Raw genomic sequence first — 21,930 nt, forward strand, 5'->3', positions numbered from 1 at the left:
ACTTTGGTTTCTTTCTCTTGTTCTCTGAGTGTTAGCATTTGTTGGTTGGATTCTTGTTGTTTGAAAATAAAAATTGATTCAACATAAAATATTCTCTTTGATCTTATTGGATAGCAATACTAGAAAAAATATAGTTTTCATATAAGAGAAAACTGTATGTTTACAGGGAAGGTCACAGAAAGATTAGGTTCTTACCTCAGTAATCTTTCTAATATACATACACATTATTCCTGAACCTGTGGGTGGTCAATCTAGTCCCGTGAAAATTCATGTAGAGAGCCTCATTAGCATTCTTTTGCTCCACTTCCCATCTCTCTGGGATGTCCTCCAATTCTCCAGTTCATACCAAAGCAGATGGTCAGTCCCAGAGAGAAAACAGAATAGGGAGGGTATGGGGACTCTCCCTGAGAAACATGTCCATTTTGCTCATATTAACATATAACAGATGAAACAAAGCTTAATCATTTGCAATACATAAAAGGTGAAAATAAACAAGTCATCTACCAGAGTGCAACCTGCACTAAGAGTGTGGGAGATTCATTAGATACCCCCTAGATTCTGTAAAACGGCAATCACGTCCTCTATCCACGTCAATGCTGAATAAAGGAAAGAAACAAGACATCTGGATTACCTAGCACATTCAAGGCAGTAAGCAGACAAATGAACATCTGACAGGGTGGGTTTCAGGAATCATGGTATCTATCTACTTGAAAGAAGATTACTGAGGTAAGAACCTAATCTTTCCTTCTAGTGCAATAAGACACATTATTCCTGAACCAGTGGGATGTATCAAAGCAGTCTCCCTAGTTTAGGGTGGAACAGATGAGACTGACAGAAAGGATGATCCAATTGCGGAATCCTTCTTGACCACTACATCCACCCTGTAAAACTTCGTGAAAGTATGAAGAGGTGACCATGTGGCTGCTCTAAAAAATTTTTCCGGGGACACTGCTTCAGATTCCACCCATGAGGAAGCCAAGCTTCTAGTAGAGTATGCCTTTACAGATATAAGATCAAATTTAATTTATTTAATATACTGCAAATATAAAGCCAAGGGTAATCTAAGCAGTTTACAATAAAAGTTTAAAATAAGTAAATATAAAAATTAAAAGGGTAGGGAATATAAAATACAATGAAACAATCAAACCAACTAGGAAATAAGAGGAAAGAGTAGAGTCGGTAGGTTACAATAAACAAAAAAAAGGTGGAAGAGGGGGCTGCTGGAGGAAAAGAGGGGAGAGGTGCTGCACCTGTGGAAGGGGGGACTGCTAGAAGAAAATTAGATAGGTGCTGAACCTGTTGGGGGAGAGGCTGAAGGGAAAAAGAGATGCCATACTAAGTGGATGAATGAAGAAGGAATGAACATAAGAATTGCCGCTGATGGGTCAGACCAGTGGTCCATCCAGCCCAGCAGTTCGCACACGCGGCGGCCCTCAGGTTAAAGATTAGTGCTCTAAATGACTCCAGCCTCACCTGAGTACGTTCCAGTTTAGCAGGAACTTGTCCAACTTTGTCTTGAATCCCTGGAGGGTGTTTTCCCCTATAACAGACTCCAGAAGAGTGTTCCAATTGTCTACCACTCTCTGGGTGAAGAAGAACTTCCTCACGTTTGTACAAATCTATCCCCTTTTAACTTTAAAGAGTGCCCTCTGTTCACCCTCTCCAAGGTAGGGAGAATGAATCTGTCTTTATCTACTAAGTCTATTCCCTTCAGTATCTTGAACATTTTGATCATGTCCCCTCTCAGTCTCCTCTTTTCAAGGGAGAAGAGGCCTAGTTTCTCCCATCTCTCACTGTACGGCAACTCCTCCAGCCCCTTAACCATTTTAGTCTCTCTTCTCTGCACCCTTTTGGAGTAGTACCATGTACTTATTCATGTACGGCGACCAGTGCTGGACGCAGTACTCCAGGTGAGGACGCACCATGGCCATGTACAGCGGCATGATAACCTTCTCCGATCTGTTCGTGATCCCCTTCTTTATCATTCCTAGCATTCTGTTCGCCCTTTTTGCTGCCACCGCACATTCTGCGGACGGCTTCATCGATCAGAACTCCCAAGTCTCTTTCCTGGGAGGTCTTTCTAAGTACCGCCCCGGACATCCTGTATTTGTGCATGAGATTTTTGTTACCAACATGTTTCACTTTACACTTATCCATGTTGAACCTCATTTGCCATGTCGATGCTCATTTCTTGAGCTTGGTTATGTCACGTTGCAAATCTTCGCAATCCTCTTGCATCCTCACTACTCTGAATAACTTCATATCATCTGCAAATTTAATCACCTCACTCGTCCTATCAATGTCCAGGTCATTTATAAAAGATGTTGAAGAGCAGGGGTCTAAGCACCGAGCCCTGCGGCACCCCACTGGAAACACTCTTCCAGTCCGAATATTGCCCATTTACCCCCGCTCTCTGTTTCCTATGCTCCAGCCAGTTTTTAATCCATGTGAGTATTTCACCCTCGATGCCATGGCTTGCAATTTTCCAAAGTAGTCGTTCATGTGGTATCTTGTCAAACGCCTTCTGAAAATCCAGAATATAATGTCGACTGGATCGCCCTTGTCTATCTGCCTGTTTACTCCCTCAAAGAAGTGCAGCAAGTGCTGACTGGTTCTCATCAGACCATGTCGGTCAAGCTGATCAATGATGCGGTTCTTTATCAGCGCCTCTATCACCTTTTCAAGTACTGAGGTCAGACTCACCGGTCTATAGTTTCCAGGATCCCCCTTCGAACCTTTCTTGAACATCGGCATAACATTCGCTCGCTACCTTCCAGTCTTTCAGAATCTTTCCCGATTTGATTGACAGATTTACTATTAGTTGAAGCAGTTTAGCTATAGTCTCTTACAGTTCCTTGATGAGCCTCGGATGGATGCCATCCGGTCCTGGGGATTTATTGCTTTTTAGCCTATCAATCTGCCTGCATACCTCATCTAGACTGACCGTCAACCCTGTCAGTTTCCCTTCTTTGTTTCCAGCATAAAGCCTGATGGGTTCCGGTATGCTATGTATATCCTCTTCAGTAAATACAGACGCAAAAAAATGTGTTCAGTTTGTCATCGATTTTTTTGTCTTCCATTAGCAATCCCTTTATTCCACGGTCATCCAATGGTCCCACCGCTTCCTTCGCGGGTCTTTTCCCCTTAATATATCGAAAGAACGGCTTGAAGTTATTCGCCTCCTGGCTATTTTTTCCTCAGTCTCTTTTGGCCCCTTTCACCACCTTGTGGCACCTGCGTTGATGTTTCTGCTTTTTCCAGTTTTCGTTCGTTTTTGACCTTTTCCATTGCTTAAATTAAGTTTTCTTGTCTCTGATTGCTTCCTTTACTTCTACTGTGAGCCATGACGGTTTTCCTCTTGGATCCTTTGTTGATACGCGGTATATGTAGATTTTGCGCCTCGGTGACTGTGTCCTTAAGAAAGGACCAAGCTTGCGCTAGCGTTTTTACAGTGCTTATCCTCTTCTTAATCTTCTTCCCCACCATGAGTTTCATCCCTTCGTAATTTCCCTTTCAGACGTTCAGCGCCGTAGCCGTCGTTCTGGACCAATGTTTCTCCCCTGCGTCCAGGTCGAAGCAGAAGAGAGGGAGAGACACATGGAGGTATCAGAAACAGAGGGGAAATAATGGGCATGGAGAGAAGAATAGGGACAGGGACAAAGGGAGATGCTGCATGGGAATGGCACATGGACAGAGAAGGGCAATCCCAGACATGGGAGGGAGTATAAGAACACAGAGGGAAAGTGCTAGATGTAGGTGTGAATAGGAACACAGAAGGGAGATGAGTAATGCAAGACGTAGAGTAGTGATGATGAATACAGGGAGATGGACACAGGGAAGATGCTGGACAGGGAGTTATAGGGGACCCAGAGATGGGAAAGATAAGTACACAAAGATGGAAGATGAATGGTGAGCACAGAGAAGAAATGTCAAATGAGTAGGAGACCCTGGTGAGTGAGTTAAGAGATGACAGAGGGAAACAGAAACTAGAGCCTGGGACCAACATGACTTGAAAAATAAAATGACCAGACAAGAAAAGGTAGAAAAATAAATTTTATTTTCTATTTTGTGATTAGAATATACGAGACCTGAAATGATTACTCTGCCAGTGCTGGTGTTAGACATGGTAGGGCCCAGGGAAGAAATTTGGGAGGGAACCCCAAAGCCCACTACTAGTCCCTGCTGTCTTCAGCTTCCAGTAAGCTTAAGAATTGTATGATCACTTATGTCATGTCCTGACCTACATTCACTATATAGGTCAGGACATGACATAAGTGAACATACAATTCTTGACGGACATAGCATGGTTGATAACGCAACATTTCTGTTACAGACGTAACAAAAGATGATAGTACAGCTTCTGCATTACAAGCCTAAACATGGTTGACAATATAGCATCTGCATTACAGTAGGTTGGACCCTTGATGTGGCATTTGAGTTATAGTAAGTGGCACATTTAAGTTATATTAGGAGTGGCTATTAAAGTTAGGTATCTTATTTGAGTAATACTAGGAATGGTATTTGAGCACTTTATGTTATACTACGGGTTGCATTTGAGTGTCATCAATCAGATAGTGGAGGTATTGAGTCACTGAGGTGTGGTCATTAAGGCTCTAGGTTAGTGAAAAGGAAGGTTTTCAGTCTTCCTGAAGTTCCATAGTCTGTTGAGCGATCTAATGGATGGGGGGGATGATGTGCCATAATCTAGGTATGAATTGTGAGTAGTTGCATTTGCGGGCTGTTTCAGTCATGAGAGAGCGACCAGGTGGTTGAGTCAGTCGTCTCCCTACTTGGGATCTCAGTGATTGGCTGGGGACATAAATTTGTAGTTTTGATGTCATATAGTTTGGTATCATCTTGTGGAAGGTTTTGAAGGCAAGAACCTGGACTTTCAAGGTGCACTGTTTTTGGATAGGCAGCCAGTGCATGGATGCTAGTGCAGGGGTGATGTGGTGGTCACGGATGTTAGGTTCTTCAGGAGGCGGACTGCAACATTTTGCACACCTTGGAGACAAGAAAAGGTTTTTGCAGGTAAGCCTACTAGTAGCGCGTTGCAGTAGTCTAAGCATACAGTGGTTGGGGAAACTCTATTTCCGAGAAGTATGCCCGGATTCACTTTAGCTGGCGGAGATAGAAGGATGATGACACTAATTTGGATATATGATCTGAGAGCGATAAATTTGAATTAAAAAACACTCCCAGGCTGTGGATGATGTCCTTGGCTGTAAGGGTGAAATTTCCCCAGAAAAAGGACGGACAGGGGTATGTGCAAATATCTTTGTGTATGCAGAGAAGTTCAGACTTATGCGTTTGGCTGTAGTTTATTTACAGTCATCAAGGCTAGATGGGAAAAGGAGCCAAGTGTCAGGATCCTCATGACCAAGTCCAGGACATCACTGAAAGTTAACATAAGAATTGCCACACTGGGACAGACCGTTGCCCATCAAGCCCAGTATCCTGTTTCAAACAGTGGCCAACCCAGGTCTCAAGTACCTAGTTAGAACCCAAATAGTAAAACAGATTTTATGCTGCTTATCCTAGGAATAAGCAATGGATTTCCCCAAGCCACCACAATAACGGCCTATGGACTTCTGTAGGAAATTACCCAAACCTTTTTTAAACCCTGCTAAGCTAACTGATTCTACCACATTCTCCTCCAACAAATTCCAGAGTTTAATTACTCATTGTGTAAAGACATTTTCTCTGGGTTGTTTTAAATCTACTACTTAGTAGCTTCATCACATGTCCACTAGCCATAGTATTTTTGGAAAGATTGAACAAGCAATTCATATCTAACCTGGATAGGGTTAAAGCTACAGCCTCAGCACCCTGAGGTTGTAGGTTCAAACCCATGCTGCTCCTTGTGACCCTGGACAAGTCACTTAATCCTGCCATTGCCCTAGATACATTGTGAGCCCACTGGGACAGACAGGGAAAAATGCTTGAGTATCTGAATAAATTCATGTAAACCGTTCTGAGCTCTCTTGGGAGAAGAGATTGAATAAATAAATAAAAATAAAACCTTTCCACTTGTCATTATTTTATATACCTCTTTCATATCACTCAGTTACAGGATCTGACTTGACATCATTGCTGACATCAAAAAAATGGATGCAAGCCTAATTACTTTCTTAAAACATTTGTTTGTTTTTAATTAAAAAAAAAAAAAAATTTAAGCAGACATCCACTTTTTATTTTTTTAAACTTAACAATGTGGCTCAGTGGTTAAAGCTACAGTCTTAGCAACCTTGTGCTCCTTGTTATCCATGCTGCTCCTTGTGACCCTGGGCAAGTTACTTAATCCCCCCATTGCCCCAGGTACATTAGATAGATTGGGAGTCCACAAGGACAGACAGGGAAAATGCATGAGCACCTATAAACCGTTCTGAGCTCTCATGGGAGAACGGTATAGAAAATTGAATAAAATAAATAAATTTATTTGTTCAATGTTCTATACCGTTCTCTGAGGGGAGCACAGAATGGTTTACATAAATCTATTCAGGTACTCATTTTTTCCCGTCTGTCCTGGGGTGCTCTTAATCTATGTAATGTATCTGGGGCAATGGGGGGATTAAGTGATTTGCCCAGGGTCACAGGGAGCAGTGTAGGTTTCAACCCACAACCTCAGGGTAACTACTGTGCCACTCTAGAAATTGAAATGTAGCAGAAGTGAGCCAAGTATAGGACAATGAAGCCAATGTGATATCACTAATGAGGTTGCCACTTTGGCATTGGTGGAATAAGGCATTATGATGTCACAATACCAGCTCTGATTATCAGAGGCTGAAACTTTTCACGCTATTTATTTATTCAATTTTCTATACTGTTCTTCCAGGGGAGCTCAGAATGGTTTACACAAATTTATTCAGGTACTATCTGTCCTGGTGGACTCACAATCTATCTAATGTATCTGGGGTAATGGTGGGATTAAGTGACTTGCCCAAGGTCACAGGAAGCAGTATGAGTTTGAACCCACCACCTCAGGGTAATGAGTCTGTAGCTTTAACCACTACACCAAAGTCTCCTCTTTTGAAACATGTTTAATTTTTTTACCCTAAACTGACACATCGGCTTTAATTTCCAGAGGGCTTCCAGTTTCCCATAATGTTCACTGAATCTCCACTTAAACATTCAATCTATTTTCTTAAAATCAAACTTATTTCCACGATATAGTTATACAGCTGCTAAACAAGGTCAACAGTGACATCTAGTGGAAAAAACACACACATTGTACATGAAGTTGAGAAGATCATTTTTAGCAGGTGATTTTGAAAGAAAAGAGCTTAGCAAAACATCTGGGTTTTCTAATATTACACACCATAAATTTCTAATTCTGTCACTTTAACACCCATCCATCTCCCCTCCTCACTTTTTCCCCACCTGGGCAGGACTGTTTTTATGATTCACTAATATATTCCAGTAATGCTATCTAATGCTCATACTGTACTGCACTGCTCTGAGAAAGCAGTTTTTGCTCTCAAAGGCCAGTCAAAATTTAAAATGTATCACCTTAAATGTTTCTTGTTTTGTTTGTTTGTTTATTTACATGCATTCAAATGGACTAACATAGTAATTAAATTTATCCAAAGATAGAAACGAGCACTCCCCCTCCCCCTCCAAGATGAGAAAGAATACTCTGCTTCTATGCAAAACATTGTATGCCTAAAAAATCTATATGCAAAAAAAATAGGCAACTGAAACCTATTTTAAAGGCCAGTAACATAAAACCATGTGCTTGGTGGGACATTATTGTTACTTTTCTGAAAATTGGGATCTTTGTGTTTTTCTTGTTTCCTATCTTGTGTTAAAATAAAGAATTTAAAAACAAAAAACAAGACATAACAGAAATTCTATACCGCAATACCATTAAGTTCTATGCGGTTTACAAAACAGAATAAAAAACTGCACATATATAGTTGAATGTAATACTACTACAGCACTACTATTAATTATTTCTATAGTGCTGTCAGATGCACACAGCGTTGCACAGAGTCACAAAGAGTAAGAAAACAGTCCCTGCTCGAAAGAGCTTACAATCTAAACAGGCAAGACAGACAAACAGGATGTCATGGATACAGTTAAGGGGAACAGTTAATCAGTTGGCTGGGCAGGAGGGCAGAGGAGTAGGGTAAAGGATTGAAAGCTATGTCAAAAAGGTGGGTTTTCAGTCTGCTTTTAAACAAGGGAAGGGAAGGGGCTTGATGGACAAACTTGGGTAATTTATGCCAGGCATAGGGGGCAGCTAGATGGAAGGAACGAAGTCTGGAATTGTCAGTGGAGGAGAAGGGTAACAATAAGAGTGACTTATCTGAGGAATGAAGTTCTCTGGGAGGTGTATAAGGAGAGAGAAGCGAGGAGAGATATTGAGGGGCAGCAGAATGAACACACTTGTAGGTCAGCAATAAGATCTTGAACTGTATGTGATGGCAGATAGGGAGCCAGTGAAGTGACTTAAGGAGAGGGGTGACATGAGATGAGCTGTTGCCATTGGTTCAAATGGTGGTTTTATCAACCTGGAAAGAACTGCATTAAGGTCCCAGACGACAGGAGGCTTGAGAGGTGGTTTAACATTGAAAAGCCCTTTCATGAATCTGAAGACCAATGGATGAGCAGTGAGAGGCTTTCTCTCCACTGGCATGTGAAAAGCTGTAATACTGCTGAGATGGACTCTGATAGAAGTAGATTTAAGACCAGAATCAGAGAGATGAAGAAGATAATCCAGGCTCAAGACTAATGACAAGGAAGCTGGATCAGGAAGAAAACAGAGTCTACTTTTGTTGATAACATTGTTGAGTGGTCGGTTTCCTGGAATCGTCAATAATAATGCGGACAGGCTGAGAGAGATGCAATGATGTCAGCCCGAGAGTTACCAAGCTGTCAGGTGTAACGATTGCAGGTTGGGATTAAGAAGAGCTCCCTGATTCTGTGTAAGCAGAGTAGGAAATATTGGAAGAAGTATGGGTTCTCTGGTGCTGAGCTGAAGTAAAAGGGAGAACCAATGCTGTCTGGGCCACCGAGGAGCTATGAGTATCATGGTGGTTGACTCCTGCTTGAGTTTGAAAAGAGTTTTCAGGATGAGAGGAGTGGGAGGGAACGCATAGAGGAACAATTGTGTCCAATCCAAAAGAAACACATCTGCTTCCAGGCGGTGAGGAGAGTAAAGCCTGGAGCGGGGCAGTTTGTGGTTGTGGGGCGCTGCAAATAAGTCCACTTGAGGAGTGCCCCATTGAGCTCCAGCAAATTGATGTGAAATTTGCGTTCTTTGGAAGTCCAATAACCCTGCATCTGAAGGCCGCTCCCCAGGTGTAGGAAGAAGCATCTGTCGTGAGTACTTGGTGATGCGGAGGAAGATGGAAAAGAAGACCTCTGGATAGATTGGAAGAGGTCATCCACCAGTGGAGCGACTGCAGAAGAGATGAGGTTACAGGGATATGCTGTGAGAGTGGATCTGTCGCTTGACACCACTGAGAAGCTAGGGCCCACTGAGGAGCGTGAAGATGCAATCTGGCTAGTGGAGTGACATGAATCATGGAGGCCATGTGGCCTAGGAGAACCAACATGCGTCTCGCAGAGATCATTTGGAACTGAAACATATGTTGACAGAGATAAAGCAAGGCAGCTAGGCGATCTGGAGGAAGAAACGTCCTCATAAGCGTAGTATCCAGAATAGCCCCGATGAACTGAAGACGTTGAGTCAGTTGGAGGTTGGACTTTGGGAAATTGGTTTCAAAACCCAAGGTTTGAAGGAAAGAAATGGTGTGAGTCATCGCCAGGGTCACCTCCTGAGATGATGAAGCCTTGATCAACCAGTCGTCCAGATAAGGAAACACCCGAAGACCCTGGGATCAGAGGGCTGCTGCCACTACAATTAAGCACTTTTTGAAGACTCTTGGAGAAGATGCCAGGCCGACGGGAAGAACTTTGTACTGGTAGTTATGACAACTGATTTGAAAGCGGAGGTATCTTCTGGAAGCCAGATGAATTGGTATATGCATGTAGGCTTCCTTGAGGTCCAGAGAACATAGCCATTCGTTCTGAGCCAATAGGGGATAAAGGAGGGCGAGAGAGAGCATTCAAAACTTCTCTTTGACAAGATATTTGTTGAGCTCGGAGATCCAGGATGGGTTTCAGACCTCCTGTCTTTTTAGGGACCAAGAAATAATCGGTAGTAAAAACCTTGGTCGTGTTGAGAGGGAGGAACTTCCTCGATGGCATTGAGGAGGAGAGATTGGACCTCCTGGAGAAGTAGAGATGACTGTGTCAGATTTAAAGCAGACTCTTTTGGAGGATGGTCCGGAGGAAGGGTGTGAAAATGAAATATATACCCTTGACGAATGATGTTGAGGACCCAAAGATCTGATGTAATTAGCGCCCAGCTATGGATGTAAATTTGAAGACGTCCCCCTATGGGTTGAGGCAGAGAAAGTAGCAGAGGAACGCTGGCTATGCTCTGAAGGAACACGTCAAAAAGCAGTGCAGGTTTCTGAGAACATTTAGATCCAAGATGGCCGCAGTGGATTGCATCTGGCGAGATGCTGTAGACCTTTGCCTGTATTTTGCTGAACTATGCCGAAGAGGAGGGGGAAGGAGTGTCAGTGGAGCCTCCCGTCGCTCGGAAATGCCCCCAATTGGCATGATAGATTAGCTTCTGCGACGTCTTCAACGAGAGTCCAACTTGTCGGGGAATTGCCTGCTGGAGATGCCGGCGTTGAGCGACGCCGCTATGGAACTCCTTGGGCTCAATGCAACTCTGGGCCCTGACACCAGAGTTCTGCCCCCACAGCCTCAGAGTGCAAGCTCTCTGTGTGAGCTGAACACATCCTCAGAGGCAGTGCTTTTGCCACACGAGGCCAGTGAGGGCTTGCTTTTGAGTTCAGAGGGGGAGTTTTCCAGCCCTGTGAAACAGCCCGAGGTGGGAACATCAGGGAGGGAGACGGACCAAGACAAACAAGAGTACAACTGGGAAAGGAGAAATTAACTGAGACACTAGCTGTTTCTTCAGTTAAACTTCCTGAGGTTACTCTGAGTGCATTGTGGGACCTTGTTGATAACCTTGGGAAATCTTTGTCTTCACAAGTTAAAGAATTAGGAGAAAAATTAAAGATACAGAGAGGAAATTTCCTTTTTGAAGCAGGATGTATTTAATGTTAAAAAAGAATAGTAAGAAATGGCAACGGAAGTAAAATCAATTAAGAAAATTCAGGAGACGATTACAGATAAATACCTCATTAAGAAGAAAGCTAGAGAGCCTGGAAAATCAAAATAGAGCTAATAATTTACACCTGTTGAACTTCCCAAAAATTCCTATGATAACACCTATTGATATGCTGAAAAGATATTTTATAGAGGTACTAAATGTACCTGAACAATCTATTCCTCCATTTGTTAAAGCATATTATGTACCAACCAAAGCACCACAACAATTAGAAAAAGTCATCAACAAGAAACCCCACTAGATGTCACAAATATATTGGAAACCTCTGACACTGTTGTTGCTACTCCGGCAACACTACTTTTAACAGTAGCATTGTTGCCGGACAAAGAATGGATTTTGAGAATGTTTTTTCAAAATAGATCTAAATAATTTTTAGGATACAAAATCCAGATGTTTCCGGATGTTTCAAGGGAAACACAGAAAAGGAGGCGGCAATTTTTAATTTTGTGACCTGCAGTAACAGAGATAGGAGATGTATTTCACCTTGGATTTCCTTGTAAGTGTACAATAAGATATCAGTCTGTAAAATATGTTTTCCAAGAACCTTCTCACTTATCCAGCTTTGTGTCTCTTAAACGTCTTAGGAGAGAAAAAAGTTTAACGGCCTCAAAAGAATAAATTCTCTCACCCACTTGTAACCATTGATTTTCTTAAATTAAGGATTTCCTTTTGCTTTGTTTTTTTTCACTCAAGCTAATCTTGGATCTTATGCTGTGATGTTTGAGGACTTGAGATAGATTAAGAATTGACTAATTTTGGGCTTAAACTTTATTCCTATATTTTGAATTGTTTGATTTCCTGTATAAGTTATGTTATTGATTATCTGGAATTATAATTGCCTTAATCTATCTTTCTGTACAAGATAATAATGCTTGGTATATTTGTTGGAAATAAATAATGGAAAAAAAATAAAATAAAATTAGTAGTATCGGCCAGGCCAGGACATGGGAAGGATCTCTCCTGTCCCGGCCTACCACTAGACCACCAGAGGTAGAAGAGGAGGTGGGACAGGGTGCAGAACCTAGCAGGGAGGGGTGGACAGGGTGTGGTGCAGAGCCTAGCAGGGAGGGGAGAAAGGGTGCAGTGCAGAGCATGGCAAGTAGTGAGGGGGGTCTGGCTTCATAGCCTGGCAGGGAGGGGGGCTAGCTGCATAGCCTGGTAGGGCAAGGAGGGAAGGGGGCTGGGTGCAGAGCCTGGCAGGGCAGGGGGCTGGGTGCAGAGCCTGGCAGGGCGTGAGGGAGAGGACACTGGGTGAAGATCCTGGCAGAGCAAGGCACTTGAATATTAAGCCCCCTTCTTATATTCGAGTCAACCATTTTCCTCCTTTTGGGGGGAAACATGGGGGTCTCGACTTATATTCAAGTATATACGATAATTGCAGGTAAACAAAACAAAAATTTTCCTTGATTTACTCATGAAAAAAAAAAAGAATACAGCTTAACCTAGCTAAATCATTTTGGCTGGCAACAGGCATTAGAATCTTTCATTGAAAAAAAATGTTAACATTGAATGGAATTTGAAAGAACATACCCGGATTTCCTGCAGATTGTGGAAGTTATTTCCCACTCTAACAGATATCTTGCTTGGCGTGTAGCTTTCATCTGATTTGTAGTCTGCATAAATGCACAGCGTCTTCACTGTTGTCTTCCTTCTGTATAAGAAACAGAGGATTGCAGACTATTGTCACTCACATACACATTTTTCAGTTTGCTTGTGGAATTCCAAGATCCTACCCACATGCACCAGTGCTTGGCTTCTCAGAATAGAGGGAAAACAGAACAACTGGTCCTCTGGTCAGCAAGAGACCTTAGCTCAGTGTATTGCAAACTGTGTGCCTCAGCCTCCTAGGAGTGTGTCTCCTGAGATTTCAAGTGTCCCGCAGCACACTAGGGAGGAAGTGGGGCCCCAGCTAACTAGCACGTCCTGTAGGGCCAGAGGTTCTCAACACATGATATGGTGCTGGCACTGCATTGTCTAGCAATTTCCTGCTGCCATCGCGTATCTCCCAGGACTCCTGCCTTCCTCGTCTTCTCTACCCACCCTCAGACCAGAAGCTGCAGCTCAATGTGCGTTTAACTTCGCTACACAGCTGCCGCTAGCATTAGTTTAGACGCAGTTCCATCAGGCAGCCTCAGGATGTCATCACGGCGACGTCCATGCACTTCTGGGTGACTTGAGCCATGGACACTACCTTTATTGTGCCCCGGCTCAAGAAAGTTTGAGACACACTGGTCTACCATCATGTGTACATCCCATTTTCCTTGGCATATAGCTTCTATTTTTTTAATGTCTTGGTGAAATCTTTCACTGTGCTCTTTGCTTAAGTCACCAAGGTTCTCTGGATCTAAGTGACTGTATAGATAATATAATAATTTTATTCTTATATAATAATAATTTTATTCTTATATACCGCCATACCCGGAGAGTTCTAGGCGGTTTACATCAGTTACAGTAGTATCTGCGTTAACACGCAGATTTACAAACAGTTTGAACAATTTTCAACAATTTATCAGCAATACACAATTTATCAGATAGAAACAAATGTTAAAGCGGGGTTTACAGCATTTTATCATGTAAAGATAATTTATCCGATATAAATAGTTTATCGGATATAAGCAGTGTTAATCGAACTTAACAGAGGATGACTGGCGGAGGGGAGAGGGGAGCAATTAAGGGGAGGAGAAGAGCGGGGGTGGGTGGGGGGGCGTGTAGTAATGTAAGCGGGGGGGGGGGGGGGTTGTTAGGGGTCTTGTTTGCCGAATAGGTAGGTTTTGAGTGATTTTCTGAAGCCTAGGTAAGTGGGGGCCTCGAGTATCATTTGTGCAAGCCATGGGTTGAGCTTTGCTGCTTGGAAGGCGAAGGTTTTGTCTAGGAATCTTTTAAGGTGGCAGAGTTTTAGAGACGGGAAGGCGAACAACTGAATTCTACGGGATTTCTTGTTTGTGTTGTAGAGGCTAAAGTGAGAATTGATGTAACTTGGTGCTGAACCATTTATCGATTTGTAGCAGAAGCATGCGAATTTAAAGAGGACTCTAGATTCAAATGGCAGCCAGTGAAGTTGGTGGTAGAAGGGGGTGATGTGTTCCCATTTCTTAAGGCCGAAGATGAGACGCACTGCGGTATTTTGGATTATTTTTAGTCTCATGGTGGTTTTCTTTGTGGCGTTGAGGTATATGATGTTGCAGTAGTCAAGGATGCTGAGGATGGAGGATTGTACAAGTAGGCGAAAAGAGGTGTCGTCAAAGTATTTTTTTATGGTGCGGAGTTTCCACAGTACGGAGAAGCTTTTCCTGACCATGAGATCGGTGTGGTTTTCTAAGGATAGATTTTTGTCCAGAGTGACTCCCAGTATCTTTAGCGTGGGCTCGAGGGGGAAAGTTTGTCCTTTTAGTTGAATTGAAGTGTCCTTGATTTTGTCCTTGGGGGTGGCTAGGAAGAATTTTGATTTGTCGGGATTGAGTTTCAGTCTAAAAGATAACATCCAGAGTTCGATCTGGTTGAGAATGTTTATAATGTAGTTGAGTCGTTCTTGTGAGAAATTGGTTAGTGGGATGGCTATTGTGATGTCGTCTGCATAAATGAAAGATTTGAGTTTGAGGTTGTGTAGAAGGTTCCCTAGGGAGGCCAGGTAGATATTGAACAGGGTGGGTGACAGGGGGGAGCCCTGGGGGACCCCGCAGGTATTGTCCCAACTATATGAGAACAAGTTGTTCTTGAGCACTGTGTAGGATCTATTTCTTAGGAACCCCTGGAACCAGTTGAGGACCTGGTCGGAGATGCCGATGTGGGCCAGGCATTCAAGGAGAATGGAGTGGTCGACCAGGTCGAAGGCACTGCTCAGATCAAGTTGTATAATCAGGGCGCTTGAGCCCTGGCTAAAGAGGGTGTGGAGGTGGTCGAGAAGGGAGGCTATGATGGTTTCAGTGCTATGGTCTGCGCGGAAACCTGATTGATTGTCGCTTAGGATGTTGAATTTTTCAAGATATGCAACGAGTTCCGCCTTTACCATCCCTTCTGCTATTTTGGTAAATAGGGGGATGCTAGCAATTGGTCTATAATTAGCAGGGGAGTTTGATGGTTCTTTCGCATTTTTTATAATTGGGGTGATCATAATATGACCATGCTCTAACGGGAAGTTTCCTGTGGATAAAAGTGAATTGACCCAGATCATCATGTTTGCTTTGAAGTGGGGCGGGGCGGCTTTCATGATGTTTGGTGGGCATGTGTCCAGTTTGCAGAAGGAGTGTGTGTATTTGTTGTAGTAGGTATTAAATGTATGCCAGTCGATTGTTGCGAATTGTTTCCAACTTAGGTCTGTTCTAGTTCCTGTGTCTGGGTTCGATATGTCCGGGTCCAGGAGAATGGGGAACAACTCGAGTGGGTTGGGCCTGGTAGGTAGTGTTAATCTTAATTTTTGAATCTTGGTGTTGAAGAAGTCTGCAAGGGTGTTGGCGGTTAAAGTGGATTCTTCTTGTGTGTTTGTGAAGGTCTCGATGTTATATAGGTCATTAACCAATTTGAAGAGGTTACTACTGTTGGTTTTTATGTTACCAATTTTGTGGGAGTAGAAGTTTTTTCTTTTTTTGTTAATGAGGTTTTTGTAATTTTTTAGTTTTAGTCTCCAGGCCAGTCTATGTTCTAGGGTACCAGATTTTTGCCATACTCTTTCTGCTTTTCTGAGGTCCTTCTTTAATAGCAGCAGTTCTGAGTCGAACCAGCCCTCTTTGTTTGAGGTTCTTATTCTGCGTGTTTTAATGGGGGCGATCTCGTTTAATATGTTGGTACTATCCTTGATCCAGGAGCTCATGAGCTGGTCCGTTTCTTCTGTTGGGTTGGTGTTGATTTCAAAACGGGACCAAAATTCAATTGGGTCAATCTTTCCTCTGGTAGTGTGGGATATGGTAGTTCTGGTTTTGCTGTTTTGGGGGGGTTTATGTTGGCATCCTATGGTGAAGGTACATAGACGGTGGTCAGACCAAAGCGAGTCTGACCAGTTGCCTTGTTTCCAGTAGAAAGTGGGGTTGGTCTGATCCTTAGATGAGAGAGTCACCAGGTCTAACTGATGACCTCTTTGGTGGGTTTTGATGGGGGGGTGTTTGTCATAGCCTAGTTGGGTGAGGAGTGACCAAAAATCTAAGATTTCTGGTTGATCGGGTTGCTCGAGGTGGATGTTAATGTCCCCGCATAGGAGGTTGTAGGGACTTGTTAGAGAATTGGTTAGTAGGGTTTCTGCGAAGTCCTCTTTGGAAGTGGTCCATTTTTTTGGAGGGATGTAGAATAAAGTGATGGTTAGTGAGGAGGGCAGTGATTTTGATGTTAGGGAGATGGTTAGAATTTCTGAGTTGGGCGAAGATGTTGTGTTGAGAGTGGTGCAGTTTAGTTGGTCTCGGAAGATTATTGCAAGACCACCTCCTCTTCCCCATGTTCTGGCTAGTGAGAGAATTTTGTATCCTGGGGGTAGGCATTCTTTAATGATGATGTCTTTGTCTGATAGCAACCAGGTTTCCGTAAGGAGGACGAAGTCGGGGTTAGTTTCAATCAGCCAATCTTTGATCAGTGTCGCTTTATTCCTCATTGATCTGATATTTAGGTAGAATCCAAGTAGTATTTGGTGGTTGGTGTGATCGAATGGGGAGTAGTGGGAGTGGGTCAGTTTTTTTAGAGTTCGTGGTTTTTTTGAGTGGGGCTTGGTTTGTTTGTGTGGGGGAGGGGGGATGGTGGAAGGATTGGTATGTGGATGGTCTTGTGAGGTGAGGAGGGTGTGTGTTGGGGTTTTGGGGTTTGCTGGTCGGTGTGTTGTGAAGTGGATGGGGATGGGGGATGCGTTAGAGTTGTCTGCGTTGCAGAGCCTATTGAGGAACAGGTAGAGTAGGAGTAGTGCAGCGCATTGGACTAACACTCATGTTACAGCTAAGCCTGTTGAAATGAAAGAGCATATTCTCTACTAATTGTGTGGTCATCTGCCTTCTTGTTGCCATGAAAGTTTTTCACAAGAACAAATGAAGACCAGGCACATGATTTGATTTCATTCATTGATGCTATGAAATGTGGGTGATTTATAAGCTGTCTGATCTGTGGGCCATCAAAAATTCCTGCCTTCAGTTGTTCCATGGTAAGTTCAGGTAACACATGCGCTACGTATTCATTGCACGAACCGTCTTTATTCAAAGCCTTTACAAATTGTTTCATCATGCCTAGCTTTATATGTAGTGGTGGCAATATGATTCTCTCTCGTGGTCTATCCCAGTGTTCAGCTTTTTACACCTATGGACTGGCGGAAATAAAAGAATTATTTTGTGGACCGGCAAACTACCAAGACTGAAATTTAAAAAACTGTCTCCACCCCGCCCCGCAAACCATCTGATCCCATCCGCACAAGCCTCAAATAGTTATAACAACATCATATTCTTAACCGCATAACCATAAGTTCTACGCGGTTTACAAAAGATTCTTTTTTTTTAATTAAGAGCAATTTAAGGATGACTAGAGATAAATTATTTTGTCATATATTTTGAAGAGAGATAGATTTTCAGTTGAGTTCTGAAATGTTTGTAAGAATGGGCTTCAAGCAATAATAATCTAAATTCTTTATCATGTGAAGCCGCTTGGAATGCTAGAATATGGTCATAAAATTTCTTACTTTTACAGCCTTGTATTGACGGAAAGGTAAACAGGGCATGAGATTTCCTACTGTATTTATAAGATGCTAAAGAAAATCTATTAACCATGTACGACGGAGCGGTTCCATACATAACCTTATAGCAAAAGCAACCTAACTTGAACAAAAACACGAGCCTCCATTGGCAACCAATGCAGCTCACAATACAACAGAGTTACATGATCGTACTTTTAGACCATAGATCATTCTAACTACTGTATTTTCAATCAATATAAGTTTAGTCATGCCTTTCTTTGGAATTAAGTATACAATATTGCAATAATCTAAAAGACTCAGTAACAGAGACTATACCAACAGTTTAGAAGCAGAAAACTCAAAGAAGGGTCTAATAGTGCGCAATTTCCATAGTGTATAGTAACCCTTGCGTGCCACAGCATCTATTTGTTTTTTTCATGGTCAGATGCTGATCCAAAATGACTCCCAGTATCTTAATTGTTGGTTGGATTATATATACTTTAGAATTTATATTAATCGATGGCTTGTGAGTTATCTTATGTGGCGACATGACAAAAAACTTTGTCTTATCAGGGTTGAGCTTGAGTTTAAAGTCCTGCATCCAAGAGTTCATCAATTTCAACACAGACTCAATTTTATGAGAAATATGAGATAGAACTATACCACAAGATAACAATTGTGATATCATCAGCATAGCTGAACAGTTCTATACCTAGGTCACTCAAACTGTAACCCAGGGAGGAGAGATATACATTAAATAAAGTGGGTGAAAGTGGGGAACCCTGAGGTACACCACTCGGGTTTTTCCAGTTAAAGGAAAACTGATTATCAAACTTAACCTGATATTGTCTGGATTCCAAGAACCCTTTAAACCACTGGATACATTACCCTGTAGGCAAAAAGCATCCAAGCAAGCCAGTAATTTGGTATTTTATTAAAAGTATAAAAAGAAACAATATTCTGTACAATTGTCATTTTATAAATACAAATAATACAGAGCAAGGATCAACAATATATAATAATATATATAATATAATAACAGTTTATATACCGCAGGACCGTGAAGTTCTATGCGGTTTACAATGATTAAAAATGTTACAGATTGAGTAGAACTAAGAGTTAAAGTCTAGAGATCAGTTATTGTGGGAAAGATTGTGCAGAGCAGCTACCTAAGTATTTTAGGAACAGATATGTTTTTAGGTGTCTCCTAAATTCCACATAAGTATTAGCAAGCATGAGTAATTGTTTCAGATCTTTACCCCATAATGCTGCCTGATACATTACATTAGAGATTTCTATTCCGCCATTACTTTGCGGTTCAAGGCGGATTACAAAAGAATTATAAACGGTGGGTTACAATGGAAGATCATTTGTCATTTGATATGAAAAGAAATGTTGATGATGTCTTTTACATTTACATCCTTTAACCGGTGGAGAAACACAATTCAAGTTTGAGCTTCTCTTATGTCTATTGGTTGGGAAAGAGAAAAGGTCCGCTATATATTTGGGGGCTAGGCCGAATAGTACTTTAAAAAGCAAAAACATCCAAACTTAAACTTCATATGTGCCGCCATCGGCAGCCAATGCAGGAGTCGGTAGGAAGGAGTTACACGATAGAACTTCTTCAACCCAAAAATCAGCCCGACCGCCGCATTTTGTACCAGTTGTAATCACTGCATGTTTTTCTGGGAAACTGCCAGATAGGCGATATTACAGTAGTCAAGTTGGCTCATTATAAGGGATTGTACCAGAATTCTAAATGAAGCATCAAAATATGCTCTAATGGACTGAAGCTTCCAGAGAGTAAAACAACCCTTTCTAACCAAAGAGTCCACCTAATCTTTAATGGTTAGGCCCTGGCCTAGTACTACACCCAATACCTTCACAGTAGATTGGATAGGATAACTAAGTTTATTGATGCACAGCAATATTTTAATATCAAGTGGGTATGACGATGCTATGAAGAATTTTGTTTTTTTCTGAATTAAGCTTCAGTCTGAATTCAGTCTTCCATTGTTCCATCACATTTAGTACTTCTGTTGCCATAGGATTGACTTCAGAGAGAGAGGTAGCGAATGGGATAATCATTGTAAAGTCGTCTGCGTAACTAAATAATTTTATCCCCAGTTGGGACAATTGCGCACCTAGTGATGACATGTAAACATTGAAAAGCAATGGGGACCCCTGCGGAAGGCCAGATGGATTACTCCAGGTATCAGAGAGATTGTAATTAAAACGTACTTGATAGGTGTGGGACATAAGGAAACCTTGGAACCAGTCTAACACCTCTCTTCTGATACCAATTGCATCTAAGCATTGTAAGTTTCCCAAGGTCTACTAAGTCAAAGGCAGAGCTCACATCAAATTGCATAATCAGGGCATTAAGGCTCCTACTAAACAAGGAACGTAAATTATCCAAGATGGCCGCGATTACTGTTTCAGTGCTGACTAAAGGTCTGAAACCAGATTGAGTTTCATGTAAAAGAGAGAGCTGATCAAGATATTCCATCAATTGGGTATGTACCAATCCTTCCATGATTTTTACAAAAAAATGAATGGATGCTACTGGTCTATAGTTGGTTACTAATGCTGATGATTCTTTACGATTTTTGGGAATTGGGGTTATTATAATGTGACCATTATTAGCAAGGAATTTTCCATTTTTTAAATTATCAGTCAAATAATTCAACAAAGTTAGTTTAAAGTCTAATGGGGCTGCTTTCATAATTTCTGGGGGACAGGAGTCCAAAACGCACTATGATTTAGTGTACTTTTCATATAATTTGATATAATTATTCCATTCTAAATCTTGGAAGGAGTTCCAAATCATATACGCTGGTATTTCATTTCTTCAGACCCCTGTCTCCCCTCCCCTTAATATACATCCCATTTACTATAAAGAAAACTGAATAAGCCAAATTATTACAGAATGCTACACAGAAATATCATGCTAACAGAATACCGCAGTCACACATGACAGGAATAGTGTTAGGGGAGTGCAACTAGGGCAATTGCCCCTGGTCAGAGAGAGAGCCCTAAGCCAGCTGGAAGCTAAAGAAGCACTGCTTGGGCTTTGCATCCCCCAGTTATGTCTAACATCAGCTCTAGAATACATATTTCAAATCTGATATATTCTAATCACAAAATAGAAATAAATTTTTTTTTCTACCTTTTGTCATCTCTGGTTTCTGCTTCATCTTCTTTTTACTCTCTTACTTCCAGCGTCTGTCCTCTCTATCTCTTCAATCCAACATCTGCCCCTTCCATCCACTGTCTTCGCTCTCCCCCTTCCATATGGTATCTGCCTTCTTTCTAAGCCCCTCTCTCCTTTTTACATGATTCATTCCAGCTTCACTGCTCTTCATTTTTATCTCTTACACCAGATCTAGCATCTTTGTCCCTCTCTCCTTATTTCTCTGCTAACCCCTTCCCAGCATCAATCTCTCTCTACTTTCTCATTCCTCTGTCTCTTCCCTTTCCCTCATCTGATCTCACCATTCCACCTTCCCTTCCTTTTTTCCTCCTCCCCTGTCCAATAGTACCCCTTATCCCTTCCTTCCTCCCCCTATCCAATAGTAACTCTTCCTTTCCCCTCCTCCCCTCCCAGCAGCATCTCTCCTTCTCCTTCCCTCCAGGTCCAATAGCAGCTCTCCCTTTATCCAGCAGCTTCCCAGCCTCCAACAGTGGCTTCCTCCCTCTTTTCTCTATTTTCCTCCCAGCAGCTCTCAGTACTTGCCTGCATCAGCGCAGCGACTCACTTAGGCAGCCTTGGGGCTTTTGCTGCGTCGCAACCCACCTTTGATGATGCAACTTCCTCTTTCCTCAGAGGCGGAATGGCTCATCAAAGGACCCAAGGCTGCCTAAGTGAATCGCTGTGCTGACGTTACTGGCGCTGTTGCAGACAAGTACTGAGAACTGGGAAGCAAAACATTAGAGCTCCCCTGATCTCGCCGGGGCTCTGCACTATCCGGCAGGAAATTTCTGCAGACTGGCATTGGTCTGCAGACCAGCAGTTGAAGAACAATTTCCTGAATCAGCATCCCAAATAATCTTAAGAACAGGTCAAAAACCCAAGGCACCA

The 21,930-nt window shown here is 42.3% G+C and overlaps 1 protein-coding gene across 2 annotated transcripts in view; it reads right to left on the minus strand.

Moving 5' to 3' along the window:
• ANAPC10 (anaphase promoting complex subunit 10) overlaps nucleotides 1-21,930 on the minus strand; it is a 131,952-nt gene that overhangs the window by 59,924 nt on the left and 50,098 nt on the right. For both annotated transcript variants that reach the window (XM_033940016.1, XM_033940017.1), the window contains one exon: nucleotides 12,746-12,866. In XM_033940016.1, the coding sequence (XP_033795907.1) occupies nucleotides 12,746-12,866 (121 nt within the window). The remainder of the gene's footprint in view (nucleotides 1-12,745; nucleotides 12,867-21,930) is intronic.

This window comes from Geotrypetes seraphini, chromosome 1 (genome assembly GCF_902459505.1).
Source record: "Geotrypetes seraphini chromosome 1, aGeoSer1.1, whole genome shotgun sequence".
Taxonomy (NCBI): domain Eukaryota; kingdom Metazoa; phylum Chordata; class Amphibia; order Gymnophiona; family Dermophiidae; genus Geotrypetes; species Geotrypetes seraphini.